This window comes from Trichosurus vulpecula, chromosome 1 (assembly GCF_011100635.1).
Source record: "Trichosurus vulpecula isolate mTriVul1 chromosome 1, mTriVul1.pri, whole genome shotgun sequence".
NCBI classification, from domain to species: Eukaryota; Metazoa; Chordata; class Mammalia; order Diprotodontia; family Phalangeridae; genus Trichosurus; species Trichosurus vulpecula.
In genome coordinates, this window is record NC_050573.1 from 85,671,027 (window position 1) to 85,694,915 (window position 23,889).

The 23,889-nt window shown below is 45.4% G+C and overlaps 1 protein-coding gene across 1 annotated transcript; it reads right to left on the reverse strand.

Moving 5' to 3' along the window:
• Window positions 1-414: 414 nt before the first annotated feature.
• On the reverse strand, window positions 415-16,906 carry GPIHBP1 (glycosylphosphatidylinositol anchored high density lipoprotein binding protein 1). The gene is made up of 4 exons (XM_036737987.1): window positions 16,616-16,906; window positions 15,655-15,771; window positions 6,491-6,607; window positions 415-2,610 (listed from the first exon to the last, which is right to left on the reverse strand). The coding sequence occupies exons 1-4, from the start codon at window positions 16,665-16,667 to the stop codon at window positions 2,369-2,371; spliced, it is 528 nt and encodes a 175-aa protein (XP_036593882.1). The 5' UTR covers window positions 16,668-16,906; the 3' UTR covers window positions 415-2,368.
• Window positions 16,907-23,889: the final 6,983 nt, after the last annotated feature.

The window sequence follows — 23,889 nt, forward strand, 5'->3', positions numbered from 1 at the left end:
GACCCATTTTCTTTTCTCCCTTCAGGCCTTGTGATGGCTCTGATCACTGGAGTGTGTTAGGTGGGGTCACCCCTCCCTCCCATGGATGAACTCAACGTGCCATTGTGAATTCAGAGTCAAGGATGTGGATTTGAATTTTGGCTTCACAATCTAGTACATGATCTTGGGCATTTTACTTTTCTCTAGGCCTTGGTTTTCCCACCTATAAAGTGAAGGGATTGATTCTGGAAAAGTATTTGGAATTATGTGAAAAGTCTCTAAATTATTCATGTCTCTTGGCATGATGAGGGCCGATGTCAATGGCATATATAACCATACACAACAAAATGTCCATAGTAGCACTCTTCATGGTAGCAGGGACCTTGGAAACAAAGTGAGTGTCCATTGATAGGGGAACGACAGAATAAACTGTGGTATAAGAACAAATGGAATATTATTACTCTATAAGAAATGACGAATATACAGAATTCAGAGAAACATGGGAAGGCTCATATGAATCGATGTGGACTGAAAAGAGTAGAAGCCAAGTAAACAATATATACAATAACTACAATAACGTAACTAAAACAACACTAAAAAGCTCCTGAAATGATTACACCAACCCGTCCTGGTCCTAGAGAAAAGAGGAGGAACACATTTTCTTCCTCTGAGCAGAGAGGTGGAGCAGTATAGGTGAGGAGTGATGTATATACTACTACACAGTTGTTTTGTGGTTTGACTTCAAATTTTCTTTGTTACAAGGGAAAATTCAATGGGGAGCTGGTAACTGGGGAATAATTCTGATATTAATAATATATAAATAAAAGTTATTACACGGGGAGAAACACTTGATAAGTTGTTTTTTGGGAATATTCTTTATGAATGGGTTTGTTTAGGTGTTTGCTGGATAACAGCCATTGCGTTAAAGCAAAATATCCCCTCACATTATAGAAAAAAAAAGAATAAATAAAATCGGAGTGGAGAGGTTTGGACCTTTCTAAGGTCCCTTCCAGCTCTGAATATTTTGATTCTTTGACATCTAATCCGAAGAAACCACAAAACATTTGTTCACTTCTGACAAATTTTGAAAATTGTGCCCCCAGTATGTGTCTTCCCAAGCTTTCATGTAACAGGTAGGTGCTAATTTGTCACAATGTTAATCCCTATCAGCTATAGGGAGTGGGATTTTTGGGCATTAAATATATATGTATATATACATATATATATATACACACACACACACATATATATTTGCATATATATGCATTTATAAAAAGTGATATGAAAGAAGTGTCCCTTGTTGTGACTTTCCTTCTCTGACCCTTGAATGTTATTCTCCAGGCAGCTGCCTACCTTGCCTATCCCTAGTTCTGCCTGAGCCAACTGGCTGAACACCAGAGCTGGAAGGACCTTACAAACCACAGTCCAACTCCTTCACTTTAAAGGTGAGGAAACAGAGGATTCAGAGAGGAGCAGGGACATGTCAGATGCTGGTGTCATTGAAGGGTTTGAATGCTGCTGCCTAGTAAAGAAACCAAAACTTCATTATCAGAAGGCAGTACTCTCATCATGAAGATAGGACCACTTGGAGAGACAGATGGGGACAGAGGAAGTAGGTAGAAGGGCAGTAAAGCCTAGAATGTTTTGAGGTTCTTGAGATTTCAAACAAAAATGGTTGGCCCAGGGCTAACATTTTGTCCTCCCATACCCTTCCCCCCCAATTAGACCCTTGTTCCACAATCCCTTTCAGATGTATGGCATTAGAGATGGGCAGAGTCCTGGCTCCAGGATACAGGAGCTTGTCTCTCAACACTTATACCTCTCCTCTTCCCTACAAGAAGACACAGGTAGGGAGTTGCAGCAGAGACTTGAGTATAATTCACATAAGTCTGAAAATCTCTGCCCTGTTACCTGTTTCCTAGAGACAGACTAAGCTGGCCTGAGTGAGGCCCTTCTCCTTCATTGGGTTCCCTCCCATCTGAGAAAGTAATAAAATCATAGAATATTAGAGCTAGAAGAGAACTTAGAACATAGAATATGGAAAAGTCAGAGCTGAGAGAGACCTTAGATCACAGAACATGGAACTTTAGAACTGGAAGGGACCTAAGAACATACAACATGGAATGTCAGAGTTGGAAAGGCCCTTAGAACCTACCAGGTCAGAGGCAGAGCTCTAATCATAAAATGGAAGGTTATAGCTGAAAATGATTTTAGGAGAACACAGCATTACAGAAACAAAAAGGACCTCAGAACACAGGGCCAGGGGAGAAGGGCTAGAGACTTCATGGGATGGGAGATCTCTTCCTTGGGGTGGGGTAGAATTAAGTTCAGGGCAAAGGCAGTAGGGCCAGATAGTGGAGGGGAGCTCCTGGTGGTAGGAGGGCTCCTTTCATAGGCCTCTCACCAGCCAGTTGCAGAGCAGCATGAACAGGGTGGTCATCCCCACACTCGTAAGGATGTCCCCTCGATTGGCCTTTGAATTCGTGTCTGAGACTCTGCTTTCCACCGACAAGGGATTACACATGTCAAACTGGCAACAGTTCACGGTCACATGAGTCCCCTCTATGATCTTGGTGGCTTCTTTGCAGGTATCTGAGCACCACGCTGAGAAGGTAGTGAGGTAGTTGGACTCTGCATAGGAAGGAATGGGGAGTGAGAAGGCCATGTGGAGGCAGAAATTTTGCTTGCAATATCACTATATATAAAGATGTATTCTGGTAAGGAAATCTAGGAATCCCAAAGGGGACAATATGGTACAGAACTTTCAGATGAGAATCAATGAAAGGAGAAGCAGAGGGGATATTGTTATCAGAATATTGTATAGGCCACCTGGAAAGAAGGATGAAGTAGAAGAGGACTTTGGGAAATAGGTCACAAGGCTGTCAACGATGCATCTTTTCTAAGTGACCATTCTATCACAGCTCAGGATAGAAGAGAAGAAAGCCAGTATAGTCTGATATACAACCTACATTTGAAGAGATTGAACTTCAAAGAGAAGAGATTACAATAAAGGTAGGATCCATCAACTTAACATTCTGCAAGGGAAGGTATCCCAAGATTGATGGGAAGCTTTGGTAAATGAAATTCTGAATGCACCGATATGATTCTGACAAGGAGGAAAAGGAGCAACTGCCTAGAGGGGCCTATGTAGCTATAAAAGGAATTCACCAACCAAGTCAAATTTTTTAAAAAAGGTAACAAGGGATGGATAGGAAATAGTGGCCTCATTCTGTAAGAACAGAGTCTGCAACACTAAAGGCCAGAATGAGCTAAGGCTGGTGATCAATGTTAAGGCAAGAAGAAGGCTCAGATGTTCTCTGGCACCTGACACGCCCCTTATACTCTTCTATTTCCATGACCTGACTTCAGACATTTTCACTGGCTGTTTCCCATGCAGCCTCCTCTCTACCTCTTGGCTTCCTTGTCTTCTGTCGAGTCCCAGCTAAAAGTCTACCTTCTACAAGAAGCCTGATCCCCTTTAGTTCTTGGGCTTTCCTTTAATTGATTATTTCCAACGTATCCTGATTATAGGTTGCTTGCACATACCTGTTTGAATGTTCTCTCCTCCTTAGACAGCAAGCTCCTTGAGAACAGGGGCTGTCTTTTGCTTTTTTTTTGGTATCCCCATTGCTTAATATGGTCCTTAGCACTCAGCAGGTGCTTAATAAATATTTATTGACTGACTAGTTGATCTGTCCTGATCCCTCAGTGGCTAAATATTTTCCCACCCTGAACTTACTTTGCATTTACTTTTTATGTTTTGTGTTTACATCTCTGTGTGCCTGTTATATCTCTCTCCCATCCCCTTTCCCAACAGAATGCAATCTCCTGGCAGTCAAGGACTGTCTTTTATCAGCCTGTGGGCCAGATACTAATCACAAAGCCTCCTGGGAGACGCAATTTTTCTAACCCTCTTTTTCCATTATGGAAGAAGATGGAAGGAACATCATTCAAGACTTGGGAGATGGCTAGCAGTTTTTAGCTGTTTTTAAAAATTCTTTGTTATAAAATATGACTCTCTGGGAGGGAGCTACATTGGGAAACATAGAATAGGTGATGTAAAAACAAAAGATATTCATGGAAATTTAAAATATAAGAGGAAGATCAAAGAAGGGATAGGACCAATTACTTGGATAGACAGGATGCTGACAGAAGGATGGAAATGAGAAGGCCAAATTACCCAACTCTCACTTCGCTTCTGTTTTCTTTTCCCCAAAATCTTTGGATTGGGAAAGTTAGAACAAGGCAGTTTAGGAGCTGAAACCCAAAGGTGAGTGAGGGGGTGGTAAAAGAGCACTGAGCTATAGGGTGAGTGAGTTCAGTTCACCAGGCCCAGATGCACTACATCTGAGGGGAGTTAAGAAAAAGGCAGATATAATTGCAGACTTTCTGTTACCAGTCTCTGAAGGATAGAAACAAGGGAACAAATATTTATTAAGTATCTGCCATGTGTCAGGCACTGTGTGAAGCACTTTACAAATTTTATCTAATTCGATCCTTATAACAAGCCTGGGAGGAGGTGCTATTATTATCTTAATTTTGCAACTGAAAAAACTGAGGCAAACAGAGATTAAATAACTTGCCCAGGGTTACAGTAAGTATCTGAGACAGAATTTGAACCCAGGTTTTCTTGACCCAGCGTCATCTCCACTGAGCTACCCGGCTATCTATAATCTTTGAAAAATCTTGAAGAAGAGAGATACTACCAACTTGAAAAGGGGAAACATTGTATGAGTTTTCAAAAACAGGAGAATGGATTCTGCATACTGCAGGTTCAAAATGTTTTCTTCAATTCCTGGCAAAGTTCTAGGCATATTTTTAGCGGGAAAGTTTCTAAACATTTAGAAAGAAGTGGCTGGCTCTATGAGGCAGCATGGCAGCCTTCATTAAGGAAAGGTCCTGTTGGACTCACCTCATTTCCTTTGTGGATATGGTTACTAGACTGGTACATTACTGGAATACTCTAGACAAACTGAGTATACCCTGATTTTGGCAAAACAAAACAAAAACAAACAAAACCCCAAACTTGACAAAATCTCTTGTGCTAACTTTGCCAACAAGGTAGAGAGATGAAAGCTAGATGACAGAAAAGCTACTCGGGTTTAGAATCAGTCGAATGTCTGGAATCAGTTTAAAAATTGAGCTTTACTAGTATAGGATGGTGAGACACGGCTTGGTAATGGATCCTTGTGTGGGAAACACGGTGGTTTTAGTAAACCTTGAGCTCCTTATAAGTCTATATTATGATATGACAGATTAAAAAAAAACAAAAGAATTTAGGAAAAAGGGAGCTCAGATTTGGAAAGCAATAATCCCCTTCTTCTCTGCCCTGACCAGACCACTGTATTCAGTTCTGGGCTCATCATTTTAAGAGGGGCATTGACAAGCTGGAATGTGTCCAGAAGAGGGCGCCCAAGACGGCGAGATGCTTAGAGATGCCATCCAAGGCAGGGTTAAAGAGAACACAAATGCTTCGCTTGGAGAGAAGAAGACAAGTAATGGGATCCTCACTGTTGTCTTCGGTTATTCGAAGGGCTGTCATAAGAAAGAAAGATTAGATTTGTTCTGCTTGGGACCTGAAGGTAAAGCTAGGACCAATGAGTGGGACAAATGTGCCTGTTTAGGTCTGATGTCAAGACAAATTCCTAAAATTTGGATTGTCTAAGAGTAGGATGGGATGCCTGGAGCAGTAGTTGGAGTCCCCTCATCGGAACCTTTCAGGTAGAGGCTGGGTGACTTTGTACTGTGGATAAAGCAGGGATTCATGTGAAGGTACAGATTGAACTACGTGGTTTCTGAGGTCCCTTACGACTCTGAGAGTCTATAAAAAAAGTGCTAAAGTAGGGGCAGCTAGGTGGTGCAGTGAGTAGAGAACCAGCTCTGTAGTCAGGAGGACCTGAATTCAAATCTGGCCTCAGACACTTGACACCTGTACTAGCTGTGTGACCTTGGGCAAGTCACTTAACCCCAATTGCCTTCCTGCAAAACGAAACGAAACAAAACAAAAAAAGGGCTAAAGAAATGGGAGGTATCATCATCATAATCCATTGTGACAATAACCAAGCCAGAACAGGAACGTGGTTCTCCTTTCCTTGGATTGGGGGGGCCATGAGAATATGGAGAGGTTCTTAAAGACAGGTGGAAGGAAAAAAAGAGATATAGAGGAAGGGGGGTGGTAACTGACCAGCATCATAGAATCATGGAACGATAGAGCTAGAATGGGCCTTAGAACATAGAATGTCAGAGCTAGAAGGTCCTCAGGGGCCTTTCTTTTACAAGTCACTCTTCTTTTACAGATAGGAAGCTGAGGTTTAGGGAGAGATAACGTACTTAAGATTATGGACTAGTCTGTGGCAGAGCTGGGACTCACACCCGGGTCTCCAAACTTTCAGTCTAGGGCTCTTACCAGGCTGCATATTTAAGTCCTTCCCCTGAACTCAGACTCTAATACCTTATATTATTACCTTAAGTCCCTCCTTTCTAGTGTGGGTTCCCCTTCCCCACCACTCACCTGCATTCCCTCTGGTGATGATGGTTTTGCAGAAGGTCTGAGAAGGTGCACAGGTTTCGACCTTGTTACAGAGCTCCTCAGTGGACTCTGACTCACAGGTGTAGCATTCCAGAGAGCCTGGAGACATGAGAGTAAGGGAAAGGTAAGAGAATAGGAGAGAGATGCTTTCTTTGGGACATCTAGGATAAAATTCAAAGGTGGTCAACAGTTTGGCTCCAATCTACCTTTCCAGTAATGTGAAATAATCACATTCCTCCCTTTCACACTCTCTGAATATTAACCAAAGGGGTCAATTAATTTCCTAACCTCATTTTATGTTTTCCTGCCTCTATTCATTTGCCCAGGCAGCCAGTCCCCAGGGCCTGGCATTCAATCCTTTCCTCCTCTCTACCCACTGAAAATCTTCTCTCTGAAGTGATGAATTCTAAGTGCCGAGCGAAGCTTACTTTTTTCCACTTTATTTTTCATGCTTTTCTGTGTTTTGTTCCAACATGGATAATGTGGATTTTTTTTTGCATGACCATATGTATAATTGATAGCATGTTGCTTGCCTTCTTGATGGGTTGATAGGGAGGGAGATAATTTGGAACTCAAAATTTTAAAAAAATGAACCTTAAAAATGTAATTGGAAATATTTAACAAAATAAAATTTAATTTTAAAAAATTTTAAATAAATTTTTAAAATAAAATTTTTTAATCTTAAAAATTAAAAATGTAATTGGGAAATATTTAACAAAATATAAATTTAATTATTCAAAAAGTCTTCTCTCCATTCAAAGCTCAGTTGAGTTGCCACTTTTTCTTTGAACTTTTCTCTGATTCTACCCCTTTATCACTCTTTTAGCCCTATTATAGTCAATCTTGTGTTATTATATTTATCTATGTATATGTCCCTCCTAGGAGAATGTGAGTGCCTTGAGGGACTGTCTTTTTTTACTTTTGGATTCTCAGTGCCTGGTACAGTATCTCACACCAGCCTAATAAACATTTGTTGAATTGTTGAAGGAAAACATGGGGTTGAAGTAAAGCTGATTGGTAAGAAAGTAAGGAAATGGGTGAATTGGAGTGGTCTCCTTTTGTGTATATGTGGCTCATTCCTACTTCCACATCTTTGCTCTTGTAGTTAGCTTCTTCTGCTGCCATCATCCCATGCTCTTCATCCTCTCCATATATCCAAACACTAACCATTGTTCAAACACCACCTCCTTCAGGAAGCCTTCCTTGATTACTCCAGTGCTCACTGACCTCTCCTTTCTTTGAACTCTGAGGCTCACTATCTCAACTTGGCATTTGAGACTTAGCATTTGCTGTGGTCCTTCAGCCTCTGATTGCCGGGGTCCCTTGACTCCTCTCACCACAACGATAGTGAAGAGCTCAGAAGGTGTTGTCAAGGTTGCTACTCTCTAACAGCCATTGGCTCTTCAGTAACCTCTGCCCAAGATCTCAGGCAGCAGAGCTCAGCCCAGAACATCAGACTTCTCCAGGGGTACCAACAGCAGAGGACAGGCACATGCTCCAAGGAAGCTATCCTGCTGACAGAATCTCCAGAGGTGCCTGGTTCTGTTACGAAGTCCATTCAGAGTTCTTCCTTTTTCTGTTGTCAGCACACCTAGCTTTGCAGCCATAGTTTAAAGGCTAGTTTAGAGGCCCAGACCATTTCTGGTTCCATCTGATACCTGTAGGCAGCCTCAGAATGGGAGAGGGAGTAGTGGAGTAGTGACCTCTCTAGGATTACTGGTAGAAAACGCTGGCTTCCCCATCAACAAATCAACTCCCTTGCTTTCCTGATGAGCTAATACATATACTTCCTGGTTCAATTCTTTGATGAACTTCTATGGAACCATGATCTTGGTGAGGGTATTCTCTCCATTAGTGCTGATAGCATCTCCCTACTCCTACCCTACCCACTGCCTTCTCATCCAGTGTGATCCCTGAACACAGCTTTTCATACATCCTCTAAGAAGATTCTACCCAATATATTGGAGGTCTTCCTCTGGTTCAACTGATAGAATGTGAGCTCCTTGAAGACAGGGGCAGCTAGGCGGCTTAGTGGATAAAGCAACAAATTTGGAGTCAGGAAGACCTGAGTTCAAATCTGGCCTCAGACACTTGCTAGCTCTGTGACCTTGGAGAAGTCACTTAACTTCTGTCTACTTTATTTTCCTTGTCTGTAAAGCGGGGATGATAATAGCATCTACCTTCCAATGTTGTGAGGATCAAATGAAAATAATTGTGAAGCATTTAGCACAGTGCCTGGCACACAGTAGGTGCCATAAAAATGCTAGCTATTATGATTAATTTTTCATTTTTATCTCGGTATCCTAGGGCCTAGCACAGTATCTGGGGCTTCAGGGAAGGGGTTTGGACCTATGATTTCATTAGTACAGGGAATTCTCAGATACAGAAAATCCCTTTACCAATAAAGGTCAGCTCTTCATAGCCTTCGAGCACTGTCTAGAACAGTGAGAGGTCAAGTGACTTGTCCAGGGCCACACAGCCTATCTGTGTCAGAGGCGGAACTTAAGCCCGGGTCATTGGTCATCATGACTTTGAAGCTTTCTGCCTAGCACATAGTAGGCATTTAACAAAATTTTGTTGAATTTAATGCCTTTAACATTTTAAGGATATTGACATTGGGATTACCTATCCATTATTCCTCATTCGTGTCACATTTGTGGCCTGCCTCCTTTTTTGGATTGGACATGTCACTGATGTCTTTTGTGTTATTTCTGTCATGTGAGTCATTATTTGAAGGTCTGTGCCCTCCTTACATCTACCATACATTTGTCTGCTGTCCATTGTCCTTTGGGGTTGCCTGAAAACTTTATTCTTCTGAGATTGTGGCATTTCATGATCTATAGCCATAGGCACCACTAGGACAGTATTTGTGTGTGTGTGTGTGTATGTATTTGTATTTTAAAGTATGTGTATTTTAAAGGGCTTTCACAGAAAGGAGTGGTTTGAGATTGGTAGAAGGGACTGCCTTGTATTACTTCATAATTTCTTGTGTGTCTTCTCCATCAAACTATGAGTTACCAGAGAGAGGGGCCTCTGTGGAGCAGTAGAAAAAAACACTGGATTTAGAGTCAGAGGACTTGTTTTAAGGCTGACGTTCTGATGCATCCTCATTGGCTTTCTTGCCTCAAGCCTCTTTCCCTCACCAGCTCCAAGCTTCAACTTACCAACTTTCAATTTACCAACTCCCTACCAACAGCTCCTTTATCCTTCACTTCAATCTATCCTTCACCCTGCAATGTAAGTGATCTTCCTAATACACAGATCTGACCACATCACCACCTTATTCAACAAACTTCAGGGCTCTCTTACTTCTAGGATCAAATAGAAAATCCTCTGTTTGGCTTTTAAATCTCTGGTCCCTTCCTATCTTTCCAGCCTTCTTACATCTTACTCCCCTCCACATACTCATCAATCCAGTACCACTGGCCTCCTGGCTGTTTTTCACACAAGATAGTCCATTTCCTGACTCTGGGCATTTTCTCTGGCTCTCCCCCAAGCCTGGAATGCTCTCCTTCCTCCGCTCTACCTCCTGGCTTCCTTGGCTTCTTTCAAGTCTCGGCTAGAGTCCCACCTTCTGCATGGGGACTTTCTATGTCCCCCTTAATATGACTGCCTTCCCTCCTTTGGTTATCTCCAGTTTATCCTTTATCTGTCTTGTCTGTACATAGGCGTTTATATGTTATCATTCCCACTAGATTGTGACCTCCTTGAGGGCAGGGGCTGTTTTCTCCTTCCTTCTTTCTTTCTTTCCTCCCTCCTTCCCTTCCTTCCTTCCTCTTTCTCTTCTTCCTTCTTTTTCTTCCTTCCTTCCTTTCTCTCTCTCTCTTCCTTCCTTTTTATCTCTTTTCTTCTTGCTTTCCTTCTTTCTTTTTTTTCCTTCTGTCCTCCTTCCCTCCCTCCCTTCCTTCTTTTTCTTTCTTTCTCCTTCTTCCTTCAGATCTTAGCACTGTGCCTGATGCATAGTAGGTATTTAACAAACACTCGTTGCCTTAAATGCTTGTTGAACTTCAAGCTAGATTGTAAAGTCCCCGAGGGACAGGACTGGGTCTCTTCCTCCTGCTTTCCTTATGGACTAGGGATATAGAACAGATTTACTGATAGACTGACTGACAAAGAGAAGAGGAAGATCATTGGTTTATGGGACCCAGAGCTAGAAGGGAGCTCAGAGATCATCTTGTCTAACCTGCTCATTTTACGTATGGGGAAACTGAGTCCTAGAGCAGTCAAGTGATTTGCCCAAGACTACACAGGTAAACAGGAGTAGCAGAAGGAGGTGCAAAATCAAAACCACATTCCATGAGGATCTCTTGAGGGAATTACAGATTTGTAGGCTGGAGGAGAGGAGACTTAGAGATGGGGAAAGAGTGACTCATGTTCAGGAATAGGAAATGTTTTTAATATATAAAAGAGGTATTAGCTTTGTTCCCTTGCATTAGGGGGAAAGCACTAGGATCGACAGGTGGAATTTGCAGCAGATAAACACAGGCTAGAGGAAGGGAAAGACTTCCTTATGATTAGGGCTGTCCAAAAATGGAATGGGCTGTCAGGAGTGAACGCTGGGTGAGCCCTTATTGGGGTCTTAGACATCACTGAGTCCAATCCCCCTCATTTTACAGATGAGGAAACTGAGGCCCAGAGAGTCACACAGCTAGGGTACACTGCTTAAGTTCCCCATCTAGAGTGACGGTTTTGTACTAGATGTTGTAGAGGGGATTTTCATACAGGCATGGGCTGGGCTAAGGGAAATCCGAGGTCTTTTCTAACTCTGAGATGCTGTGAACTGAGTCCCCAAGCGCCAAACCTAATGTGGAGCCAGCAGCTGGGACAGAGGGGAGGGAGAGAGGGAGGTAAATTAGAGAAGTCTTTCTAGAGGAGGTGGTGGTAACAACTATGGAGCTGGGTCACAAAGGGAACGAGAGGGCGGCCAATGTTGGGAGAAAGAGAGCATCTGGGCCTGGGCAGCGTGCTTGTGACTCCTAAGTACTGTCCCTCCCTCCGGCCTTCTCTTCTCTCCACCCTTCATATAGATGCTCAAGTCATCTTCCCAACACAACACTCTGATCATGCTGCTTCTCTAGGCCTCCGCTGGCTCACCGCTGCCTGCACCATCAAGGATTAACCTCCTGTTGTTGACATGACTCCAAGATACTGTCCAGCTTTATCTCATGCCACCCTCTTTTAGAGAGTTTGTGTACCAGCCAACCTGGACCACTCTCTTTCCCATTCTCATGGACTGGGTTCCCTTTATTCCATTAACCACCACTTCTTTCTATTGAAGTCCCTCTCTTTCTTCAAGGCCCAATTCAGATGACACCTCCTCCATGAAGTCTCCCTTGATCCTTCATCCCTCACCCCCACCCCCAAAGTGAAAGCATCCTTTCCCTTTTCAAACTTCCCGGTGCACTTTGCCTGGACTTCTCCTTTGCCCTTATCTTTTTCCCCTTCCTCTACTAGTATTGTTTATATATCTGTCCTCCCATTAGATTGGGAAAAAAAACAGGACCCAATCATTCCCCAAGCATGTATTAAGTGCCTACTGTATATAAAGCACCATCCCAGGTTCTGAGAGGAGCTTCAAAGTTTGGATAAGAAATGGAGCTCCCAGTCCGATTGGGGAATAAGATATGCACAAAGGTTATGCTAAAACATTTCATTTCTTGATAAAAACATTCGAGAAATGCTAAGACTGGTAGAAAGTGAGGTTAGAGGGTAAGAGTCAACAGATAGTTACAAGGCCTTCCACCCAGTAGGCATTTACTACTGTTTGTTGAATTCCGTTGTACTGAAGAAGGGCAGGGGCTTGCAGATAACATCAGAACAGAACTCTCCCCAGAACGGAGGGGAAAGGAAAACAATGGGCCCTGGGAGTCAACCAGCTGGGACCTGGCCAAACGCTTAACCCCATTCACTGCCAAGGCTTAGGACAGTCCTAGCTAGGACAGTGCCCAGGGGCTCAGAGCCGTGCTGTCGCCAGGAAGGAGGACATTTACTTTCCTCTAGATAAGGTTCAAGTTCCTCTCACCTTGGAGGATCAAAGATTTAGAGCTGGAAGGGATCTTAGAGGTCATCTAGCTCAACCCCCCTCATATTTCAGTTGAGGAAACTGAGGCCTAGAGAGGTGTGGGGTCACACAGCTAGTGTGATCTGGGGCAGGATTTGACTCTACCTATCACACCATGGAGGCTTTCTCTGCCTGCTCCTTTCCACTTATGAGATTTCCTTTTTTTTTTTTGATAGAGAAGTGGTAATGTTTAGTAGAAGGTACACTAGAGTTGTAGACAAGAGAGCCTGCACTGACCCTTGAGAGCTGTGTGCCCCTGGCAAGCCTCTTAATCTTTCTGAGCTTTGGTTTTCTCCCTCATAAAATGGGGATCATAGTATTTGCAACGGGAGGACTTTGCAAGCCTTAATTGCTCTAGGGATGTGAGTTCTTTTCAATGAAAAGCTCCCCCTTTGCTGAGGCCTTCCCTGACCACACTGTGTCTTGCTCATTTCTCTTTTCTAAGCTCCCCTTGCCTGTATGGCTGCTACTGCTCATCTGGACACTGCATGGCGTTTCTTCTTGTCTGCCCTCTCCTCACAACCTTTCTTTCCTCCTTACCCTACCACAGACAGTACCATCCCTATCTGCTCAAATCTCACCGCTCCTTGAAGGCCCAGGTTGAATGCTATGATTAGAAACCTTCCTGACCCTCCAACCCCCACTGGGAAGCCATTTCTCCTTCTTCTGAACCTCTCCAACTCAGAGTCTGGCCCTCCCTCAGATGGTCCTCACCTCAGCTTGCCTTACATTATAACTAACTGTGTCTCTGTCTCATCGTCCCAATGAGGCTGCTAGCTCTTGAGGGCACGGACTGTCTCCTCCTCTTTTCTCCCCTACCCCAGGGTCACAGGACTGGGCTCACATCCCTGCTTTTCTCAGCTAGCCAAATAGTTCCCATCTTTTTACCACAGGTTCTCAATCTTTTTTTAAGTCCTGGACCTCTTTGGCAGCCTAGTGGAGCCTATAGACTTCTCCTCAGAATAATGTTTTTAAATGCATAAAATCAACATGGAACTACAAAGGGAATCAATTATGTTGAAATACAATGAGTTTTAAAAAAACCCAGAAAAAAAGTTTTTGGACCTGAGGTAAAGAACCCTTGATCTAATCTTTTTTTTTAATTTCTTTTTTAATTTTAGTTTACAACACTCAGTTCCACAAGTTTTTGAGTTCCAAATTTTCTCCCCCTCCCTCTCTGGAACCCATGATCTAATCTCACAGTTTCCAGAAAGCCTTCCCAAATCTCTGCAGCTGGAAGTGATCTCCTCCTCCTCTTAGCACCTCATGACTAAACCTTCCACTCCCTAGCACCATGTGTGTCCCTTAATAATAATAACTATAATACCTGCATTTACACGAGCAGGTAGGTGGCACAGTGGATAGAGCACCCGCCCTGGAGTCAGGAAGTCCTGGGTTCAAATCCGGCCTCAGGTACTTACTAGCTGTGTGACCCTGGGCAAATCATTTAACCCTATCTGTCTCACTTTCCTTCTCTGTAAAGTGAGCTGGAGAAGGAACTAGCAAACCACTCCAGGATCTTGCCAAGAAAACACCGAAGAGTCAGACAACAGCAGAAGCGTTTACAAACTGCTCAAAGGGTTGCAAAGCACCTTATAAGATCTTCTCATTTTATCCTCGCAATGACCCTGCGAGGTAGGTGTTGTTGTTATCCTCATTTGACAGATGGGGAAACTGAGGCAGGAAGATGCTAAGTGACTTGCCCAGGTTCACACAGCTAGTGAGTGAACTCAGGTGTTTTTGACTGCAGGTCCAGAGCGGTACCCACCAGGCCAACTAGCTGACTCTCAGTGATCTTTACCACACCCTGCCTCGGGTATGATATGTGTGTAGCTCTGGGTGGGTAGAGGCTCATCTCTCCTGCTAGACATGAAGGCCAAGAGCCTCTCCCGTCATCCTGAGCATGACAGATACCACTCATTAAATGCTGGCCGCATCCCCGTACAGCTAGGTCCTTTCCCTCTGACTTGATCGTCCATCTATTCTGTATTGGTCTTATAGGTACCTGGTTATTTATAAAAATATAAAGACAAAAGTCTTCCCCAGTAGAATGTAAGCTTCTTGAGGGCAGGACTTGCTTTTTGAGTTTCTTTGTAACCTTAGCACTTAGCACAATGCCTGGCACACAGTCGATGCTCGTAAATACTTGATACTGGCTGACTGGCTGAAAAGGACACTCAAGCTCCCCAGCCCCTTCTCTTCTTCAGCCAAGCACCCAGGGGGCTTTGCACACAGTAGGCAGTGAGTAAACATACTAATGGTCCTTAGTACGGACTTTTATGTTCTCTATCTGGCCCCGCCCTAGCATCCTAGCTCTCTAATGATCTGGGGTGGGGGAGGGAGGCTTCTACACGTGAACACAATCCCACCCATCTATCGCTCAGGATCCCAGCCTTTACTCCCATGGAAGGTAGCCCCCAGGTTGGAGTGCCACAGTGTTAGGACCCTAGGGGTGGTGGGGTGGGTGGGCTTGTGGAAGGAGCTGCGCCCTGTGCCTCCAGAGGACTATGAGTCTCTGTACAGGAACAGCGGTTGCTTCAGTGGGGAAGTATTGACCTGTACCATTGCAGGGCGGAAGGCCCTCTCCTTCCTCACCTCCCATCAAAGACAGCATCCTGAGGTAAAATTCCATTCACGTAATGCTCATTCTAGCTCTGTCAAGCAGCTCACTCCAACCTATATACCAGGTGCTCTCTGCTCCAGACCAATTGAACTAAATGACACCCAGCACCTTCTTGACTCTGGACCTTTGCTTAGGCTGTTTCCCATATTTGGACAATCTTCCCTGGCTTTGCTTGCTGAATTCAAACCCATACCCACTCAAATCCTATGATAAACAGAGATGGCTTAGGACAAATGGTGAAGGCATTAAATGTCACCTCCTTCAGGAAGCCCTCCCTTCTTCACCCCTCCCTTAACCCCTATAGACCACACATAGCTCTTCTCTGTACCCCTCTAATGCCCTGATTGTGTATACTATAGTTATCTTTGCATAGGTCTTATCCCACTGCTGGCCTATAAGCTCCACCAGGTCTTGGGGAATGGGGGTGGGGCGGAGCTGGGAGGATTTGGGACAGATTTGTACCTTCATAGGGAATGTGCTTGATTTCAACTTCATCCTCATCCTCTTCGTCATCATCCTTATAGTCATAATCCTCTTCTTTGCTTTCATCTGTCAACTTCATCTCCTTCTGTTCACTCCCTGTCCCAAAGTGAGAAATACAAATCTCAGAGGCTAGGCATTCCCAAGGGAATTAGGGTTAGGGTCTCTAGTGGGGCTTCTGAAGAAGTTCTATCCACATTGTTCTCTGTAAATTCCCCTTTCCTCTAGTCCCCTCACAGCTCCAGAATGTCTGAGGGCTCCCCATTGCCTGAAGAATCCTCTGCCTGGCTTCAAGGCCCTCTACAGTCTAGCCTTAATAGTAGAAAAGGCATTGGATTTGGAGTTGGGAAACCAGAATTCAAGCCTTGTTTCTGCTGCTGATTCACTGCATAAGCGAATTCATAGCCTTCCTTTGGGCTCTCAAAAGTCAGCATCAGATTCAGAGGATCGTAGAGTGTTCTGCTGTTAGGCTTTCACGGCTTAAATCTGCCCCAAGGCCTTTGGAGCATAGTATATTTAGAGATGGAAGGTGCCTTAGAGGTTATGAAATCCAATCCCTCATTTTTACAGAAAAGGAAACTGAGGATCAGAGAGGTGATTTATCAAAGGTCATTGGCAGAACTGGGATTTGAACTCAAGCCCTCTGATTTCCAATCCATTGCTTATCTCAAGTGCACTGTGGTCCCACAGGCTGGTGTACGATAGCCACTCTAGCTCTCTGCATCCTAGAAGCTCTCCAGTTGGAAGCCCCAGCCCCCTCTCCCAGGCCACCTTTCCATGCCTCTGCCTCCTGGCTGGGGTGCCATTCTGCTCGCTCCTGAAGGAGAAGTAGGGTCCCCAGCTCCCTGTCTAATGGCTCTGCTCTCTGTTCTTCTTTCCCTCAAATGAAGGCAGGCTTCTTCATACCCATCACCCCTCGTTCAGTACCAGATACCTCACTCACCTTGATCCAGGCACAGCAGAGCAGCCAACAAGATGGTAATAAAGACCCTCATCCTAACAGGATAGCCCTTGCAGCCAAGCTTTGTGCTCCTCAAGGTGGTGGTGTGGATAGTGGGACCAAGGGACCTGAAGGCTGTGTCTTAGCTGTGGCAGTGTGAGAGATACGAAGGCAGCCGGGTCTCCGAAGGTCTTTTTAGTGCTCGGCTGGGCTAGAAGACGCCACAGAAGGATGAGAAGGGGTACTGGAGAGATAGACAGGCTCAGCTCCCAGACTGAGACAATTGTTTTTCCCCTTCTTTGAACACCAGCTCTGGTCTTGGCATGGGGCCTGTCACGTTTCTCTTCCTTCCCATTCCCCCAACTGGACCCTGGGGGATGCTAGAGGTTGGAGGGGAAGTGGGGAGAGGAAGAGGAAATCATTCCAGTCCTGAGAGGTCAGGCAATTCCAGGAGTCTGCTTCCCATCCACCTGTCTCCTATTCCCTCAGTTACGTTGCCCAGTACCCCTCCCTCCCCACCCAGGGCACCATCCTTCTGAAGCAGAACGCCAGAGGTGAGTTCAGCCGATGATGATTCAGTTAAGTTGTGCTAGATAAAATCTGATGGTCCAGCTTTTCATTGCTGCTCATATCATTCTGATTTATACTGAATTAATTAATTACTTTAATGCACAGGGGCATTAGCAGCCAGGTCACAGAACTACGGAGCACACATGATCACTCCCCTACAGGGATAGAATCTCTACAGCCAACCCCTGCACTCACCTGCTCTTTGGCTCCCGGGACAGCTTTTTATTCCTGAATGTTCTGCCCCGGGGTCAATCTCTGCTCTCAGCAGCTCTCCCTTTCCCCTGTAAGGGACACACCCTTATAAAGCTGCAGCTGTCTCTCCTCCCACACAGAATATATGCTCAGCACAACTAACTTCTTCTGTGCTGCTATGTACACAGGACCCAGGCCAGGCTCCAGCTTCTTTATGCCCATCCACAGGTGCCCTGCCGACTTTTTGATATACCCTCAAGGCCCCTGGCAGAACTTCAGTTACCCACTCTCTCCCCTCCCACCTCTCACCCCCCACAATGGCAGTAACTGTGTAGGGATAATCCTAGGTCTAGGGTAAATGACTTGCTTAAGACTACAGATAGTAAGGAATAGAGGCAACACTTGAACCCAGGACTTTTGGATTCTAAATCTTTCCCATTGCACCATGGTGTGGGGCATATGTGGGGAATTTTCATCTGCCAGTTGCAGCCCGGTACCTTTTTTCCTCTCTTGGCCTTTAGTACACCTAACAGCATCTACATCTGGGAGCCAGGAGCAGCCTGGTCCAGATGGAGAAATGTCAGGGCATGGCTGAAGGAGCTCAACCTCGGGACTCAGAAGACCTAGGCTCAGGCACTTTGGGACCTAGCATAAAGTAGCTTTTGTACTCTGGATCTCAGTTTTCTCATCTGCAAGATAGGCATAATAATCCTTGCTCTGCCTGCCTGCCTCATGGAGCTGTTATGAAGGAAGGGGTAAGGAAGTAGAAAGGATTTTGAATAGAATACAGCTTCAAGGCTGTCCTATAACTCCCTGCCTGACCTTCTTCTGCTGTAAGAGTGCTTCTGAGACTCCATCCATTTCTGTTTGAAATTCGGGGAGAGTTTGCAAGGTGTCATTAATTCTACCCGAGTGGGGCAGTGGTTGTATAGGGTTGGCCTGGTTGGGTCTGGCCCAAGGACAAAGATCAGGGCATCCCTCTGATGCCAGGCTACAAATGGGCTCAGTGGGGTGAGTGGCTCAGGCCTCAATGCTTCCTACTGTGTACAGAGTCAGAAGACCAACGTTCTAAGTTCTAGCTTGGAACCCACTAGCTGTGCAACTAGTAACTTTACTGTCATTTCTTTAAGCCTCTGGCTCCTTACATATACAATGGAGATATCGATTCTTGTACTCCCTGCCCTACAAGGTCCCTGTGAGGAAAGGGCTTCCCATACCCATTAAGTGCTTTGGAAACAGAGATGGGGAGCGATGTAGGCTTGGTAGGGAGGGTCACTTCCTTTTCCTACCTCCAGGAAAATGAAGAAAATATCTAGAATCGTAGAATCTTGGAAAATAATAACTCACAACAATTATGATACAGCTGACACAACACTCAGCTCTGTGCCAGTGCACTGTGCTAAGGAAGTTCTTTACAAATCATGCTCTCATTTGATCCTCACAACAACCCTGAGATAGGTGCTGTTATTATCTCCTTTTTACAGATGGTGAAACTGAGGCAAGCCAGGGTTAGGGGACTCGCCCAGGTTCACACGATCAGCAAGTGTCTGGGGCTCTGCTGCCAGCCCTTCTCTCTCTGCTCAGACCACATCTGGTGCTTGTTCTCTTCTGGATGGCCCACTTTAGCAAGGGTAAGCAGGATATGACCACTGCCCAGTTAGGCTGTGGAGGAAGGGTCTGGGGGCTTGGAGAGGCAAGAGGGAGTCAGGGGTCAGGGGTAGGTGGGAAAGGTACTTATTCAACTGAGAGACCTGGTTTCCTCAGCCAGTTTAAAATAGCCATCAGGAAAGTACATCAGGCCCCCTCCATCCCCGCCCCTGACCTTGAGCAGATTTTCTCATTGTTTTAGGGGCCTTTCTTGCCCTGAAGACTATTCATGGGATTACTTGGCAACTTCTGAACTTCCTCTGAAGGCCCTGCAGTGCTGGGGGTGGGAGTGAGCCACAGATACAGAGGGATCACAGCATCACAGACTGAGAGCCGTTCAGGGACTTACAGGTCAACTACTGCACCCCCACCCCTCATTTTGCAGATGGGGAGACTGAGGTTGAGTTCAAGTCCTGGGTTCAAAATTTCTGGGCTGTATCCTTGTGGACAAATCACTTAAGCTTACTTTCCTCATCTTTGTCTCAGAATCCTTATGAAGGAAGCGCTTTCTTCATAATCTTAACAGCTCTCAAGCTTTCAAACACAGAGAAGCGTGAATGATAATTCACGATAATCAGGACTCCCTAGCATGCCACCTCTGCTCTGGGAACGTGCTCAACTTCCCCCCTTCCCACCCTGCCCCATCCCTCTTCAGGTATGGCTGGTGCAGCAGGATTCTGGCCCAGAGAGCATAGCCGTGATCTGCGGTGTGAGGCTGGCGAGTCAGTGACATCAACAATAGCTGGCATTTACACAGCCCTTTAAGGTTTACTTTCTACGCTTCATCTCCTTTGATCCTCTCAACAAGCCTGGGAGGCAGGCGCTATGATTATCCCCATTTTATAGATAAGGACATCCCCTGGGTAGTAAAAATGTACAGCCACAGGGAAACTCCTCGTATGGGAATTCCTTCCACCAACACAGATTGCAACCCTACCGTGGTTCAGCAGATAATGTCTGGGGAGTCGCCTCAGGTGAGCACAAGTTGGGCTGGGTGTCACACCGCAAGTGTGGGTGTCAGAAGCAGGGTCTACACCCAAGCCCTCTGTGCCAGGTTTAGCCTCTAGCCATGGCACTGCATTGTCTCTTTAGGTTACAGGACTAAATAGGATGGGACGATAGAATCCTAGAACAATGGAGCCAGAAGGCGCCTTAGAACATAGAGTGGTAAGAACCAAAAGGGCCCTCGGAGGACATCTCGAACAAGCCCTCCTCGGACAGGGGAGGAAAGCGAGACCCAGAGGAAGTGAAGGGACTTGCCCAAGCTTACCCAGGGAGTCGATGGGAGTCACAGCTAAAACCCTGGCCCCCTAACTCCTAAGGAAGTGGGTTTTTTGGCACCACACCATGGGATGGCACAGACCCACAGGTAAGAATAAGGGAACAAGCATTTACTAAGCGCCTACTCAGTGATAGGTACTTCACTTCATTTGAATAATAACATTATATATATATAACATTATAAAGAATAATAATTATGATAGTTATATATTATATATAGCACCTTAACGTTTGCAAGTATCTTATGTCATGTTATCTCTTCTGAGCCCAGCCACAAGGCTATGAGGTAGATACTACATGGACCTGGAATAGGGAAGGGACAAGCATTTATCGTGTACTCGCACTGCGCTAAGTGTGTTACAACTATTATCTCATTTGATCTTCATAGCAACCCTGGGAGGTAGTGCTAATATCTCCATTTTACAGTCAAGGAAACTGAGGCAGACAGAGGTTAAGTGGCTTGCCGGGAGGAGGTGAAGCGCTATCATTATGATTCTTCCCCATTTTATAGTTGAGAGACTGAGACAGAAAGTAGCTAAGTGATTGGCCTATATATAGTAAATATCTAGGCAGGATTTGAATTCAGTTCTTCCTGACTCCAGGCCTAGTTCTCTATCCCCTGTACCACTTAGTGGCTAGTGATTTCTTTGGTAGAGGGAATTCCTGAATGGGGAAACTCCCTTCACCAATGCAGGTCAGCACCGTTTTTGCAACTTATATTCTCGGACAGCTGCCTAGAGTGCTTGGAGGTTAAGTGACCAGTCCAGGGTCACACAGCCAGAATATGCCACAATGTCAGGCCTTCCTGGCTCTGAGGCAGGCAAGCTTTCCATTGACTGTGCCAGGCTTCCTCTCAAGGGTTTAATAGGCCCCAGTTTACAGAGAAAGAAACCAAGGCTTTGTGAGGTTCAGTGACTTGCCGTGGTCAGACGGCTAGTTAGTGTTTGAAATGAGACTTGCTAACTTCCAAGGAGAGAGAATTAATCCCTGATGTGCACAGCCCAAGATGAAGACAGGGAAAGCCTTAATATCTAAGCGATCCCCCGGGCATCTGCCTATAACAGTGTGGGTCCCAGATTTGGAAGTACCCAGCCCTGGGGTGGGGAATCTGCTGCCTCAAGGCCACACGTGGTCCTCTAGGTCCTCAAGTGAGGCCCTTCAACTGAATCCAGCTTGGACTTAGAGGGTCATGTGTGGCTTCGAGGCTGCAGGTTCCCCACCCTGGGTCTAGCCCTTCCACTTCCACCCGCATGAAAGGGCTCAGTCCCAGCCCCAGGCCTAGGAAGGACCTTCTTGTTCAGGGTTAGGGCTGACAGGGGGGCTTGCTAAGTAGGCTGCCCTTCCGAGGTAACCTTCTGTGACTTGTCACTCACTGTTACTCATATGTTCTCACATTTTGCCTTCTCATGTGAGGTTGGGAAAGATCCTCAACTCTATTCTGGGAGGGGAGCCCTCTGCCCCATCTAGCTCTGGAACTTTCAGTTCCCATATTCTCCCAAGGTCCAAGCTCCCTACATAGCAGTATCAAACAACATTGACCATGGGTGGCCTGGTGGGTTCAAAAGGCAGACTTCTTCAGCCAGTTAAGGAGGAGAGGAGGAAGATGAGGAGGAAGAGGAGGAGGAGGAGGAGCAGGAGGGAAACTTGGGTCTCTTTTTACTAATCAGCCCACTCACTCTCCACCTGTTTGTAATAGCTGCTTCTGCTCCCTTGGGGGTTCAGCTTTTGGGGAGGTAGGGGGAAGAAGCACATAACAAGCCCTAAAGCTAGGGTTCAGGGGTCTGTGAATCTGTATGAGAAAAGACTGCATTTTTTATTTTCACTAACCTCTAAGTGAAATGTAGAATTTCCTTTAATTAAGAATTTTTTAAAAAGAACTATTATTCTGAGAAAGGGTCCATAGGCTTCAACAGACTGATTAAGGGGTCCAAGACCCAGAGAAGCTAAATAGCCTTTGCCCTAGTGGATTACTGAGATGCTGCTGGCGAGGGACCACAGAGTAGCCACAAGATAGGAGGGGAAGCTACATGACTGGAGGACAGTTCAGACTGTTGTCAGCCTCACAGCAGCTCCTGAAAAAAACTAAGGAGGATGCTGGAGCTGAAGAAAGGTCATTTTTATCTCTTCTCTGATTTACTGGTACCTGACTCAGGGAGTGAGCTAAGATAAGGAGGCAACAAGTTATAATGGAAACAGATTCTGGACTTGGAGGACCTGGGTTCAAATCTCATCTGTTGTTAGCTGGGCAAGTCACTTCTATTCTAGACCTCAGGTTCTTTAAGTGCAAAATGAGGGGCTTTGTCTAGAGAATCTCTGTGATCCCTCTCAGCTATAATCCTGTGATGACTTTCCCCTTTGAAGCAAGAAGACCTCAGGTCGAATCATCAGGCAGATGGATCCTCTGAAATGTCAGTGAACTTGAATGACAGGGTTGGGATGAAAAATGTAGGCGAAAACCAAACCCCGCTGGGGTTGTATGGGGGTGGAAGTGTCATGGGGAAGCTGGAAAGGTTCAATGGGATGGATTTCCCAGAAAAGAAGCTAGAAAGATGAGTCAGTGAAAGAGGCAAGAATTAGGCCAAGTGCCACTGAGATCCAGTCCCACTTTTCCTGCTCAGATGAGGAGGAACGTGACATCCAGAAAGGCCATTTGGGTGACCTGCCCAAGCAAACACATTGGATGACAACTGCCAGCCTTTCCAGCTTCCCCCAATACCGATTTTTGTTCATCCCTGTTAAGGGTTAATTGTTATGGTTAAACCAGAGTTGATGGGCTAGTTTTTTTTGTTTGTTTGTTTTTATTTTTAAGGTGAGACATAGAGGCTCCAGGTCTCAGAAAATAATAGAACAAAATAGTCCTTGGGCATCCCAGTGGGAGGAAGAGGAGGGGGAAAGGTTATTGTCCCTGAAGCTGAGAACACAGAGAGGGGAAGGGAGGGAGGAAGAGTGAGAGGAGAGGGAAAGACAGAGAGATGGAGAAACAGAGAGAGGAGGGAGAGAGGAAGGGAGAAAGGGAAGGAAAAGATGGGAAGAAGAGAGGGAGAGAGAAGGAAGGAAGAAGAGAAAGATGGAGAAACAGAGAGACAAAGAAGGAAGGTGAGAATGAGAGAGAGGGAGGTAGAGACAGCAAGGGAGAGAGGGAGAAAGAGGAGAAAGAGGGAGGAGAAGGAGGGAGGGAGAGAAAGAGAGAGGAGGAGGGGGAAAGAGAGAGGGCAGAAGAAAATGGAGAGTTTGGAAGAAGGAGTTCTGCATCTTTAAGGAGTTGTCAGTGAAGACTGGCAAAGGGTTACTGGTCTCTGAGACTGCATGCAAGCCCCACTTCTGCCTCACAAGTAGCTGTGGGACCCTGAGTAGGTTACCTCACCTCTCTGAACTTCAGTATCTTCATCTATTAAATAGGGATACACTTTGTACTGCTCATCTTACTGGGCTGTTGTGAGGAAAGTGCTTTGATTGAGTGAATTGACCTTGGACTCAGGATAAATGAATTAATAATCCAGCCCTGCCATTTGTTACGTGTGTGATCACAGGCAAGTCAATTAATCACCCTGTGCCTTAGTTTCCTCACCTGTAAAATGGGGACAGTC

Coding starts and splice junctions, on each gene's coding strand:
- GPIHBP1 (XM_036737987.1), bottom strand. CDS start 16,667: ATGAGGGTCTTTATTACCATCTTGTTGGCTGCTCTGCTGTGCCTGGAT. Junction 6,608..15,654: donor CAAGCACATTCCCTATGAAG/GTACAAATCTGT, acceptor TCATGTCTCCAG/GCTCTCTGGAATGCTACACC. Junction 2,611..6,490: donor CATCACCAGAGGGAATGCAG/GTGAGTGGTGGG, acceptor CTTCCTATGCAG/AGTCCAACTACCTCACTACC.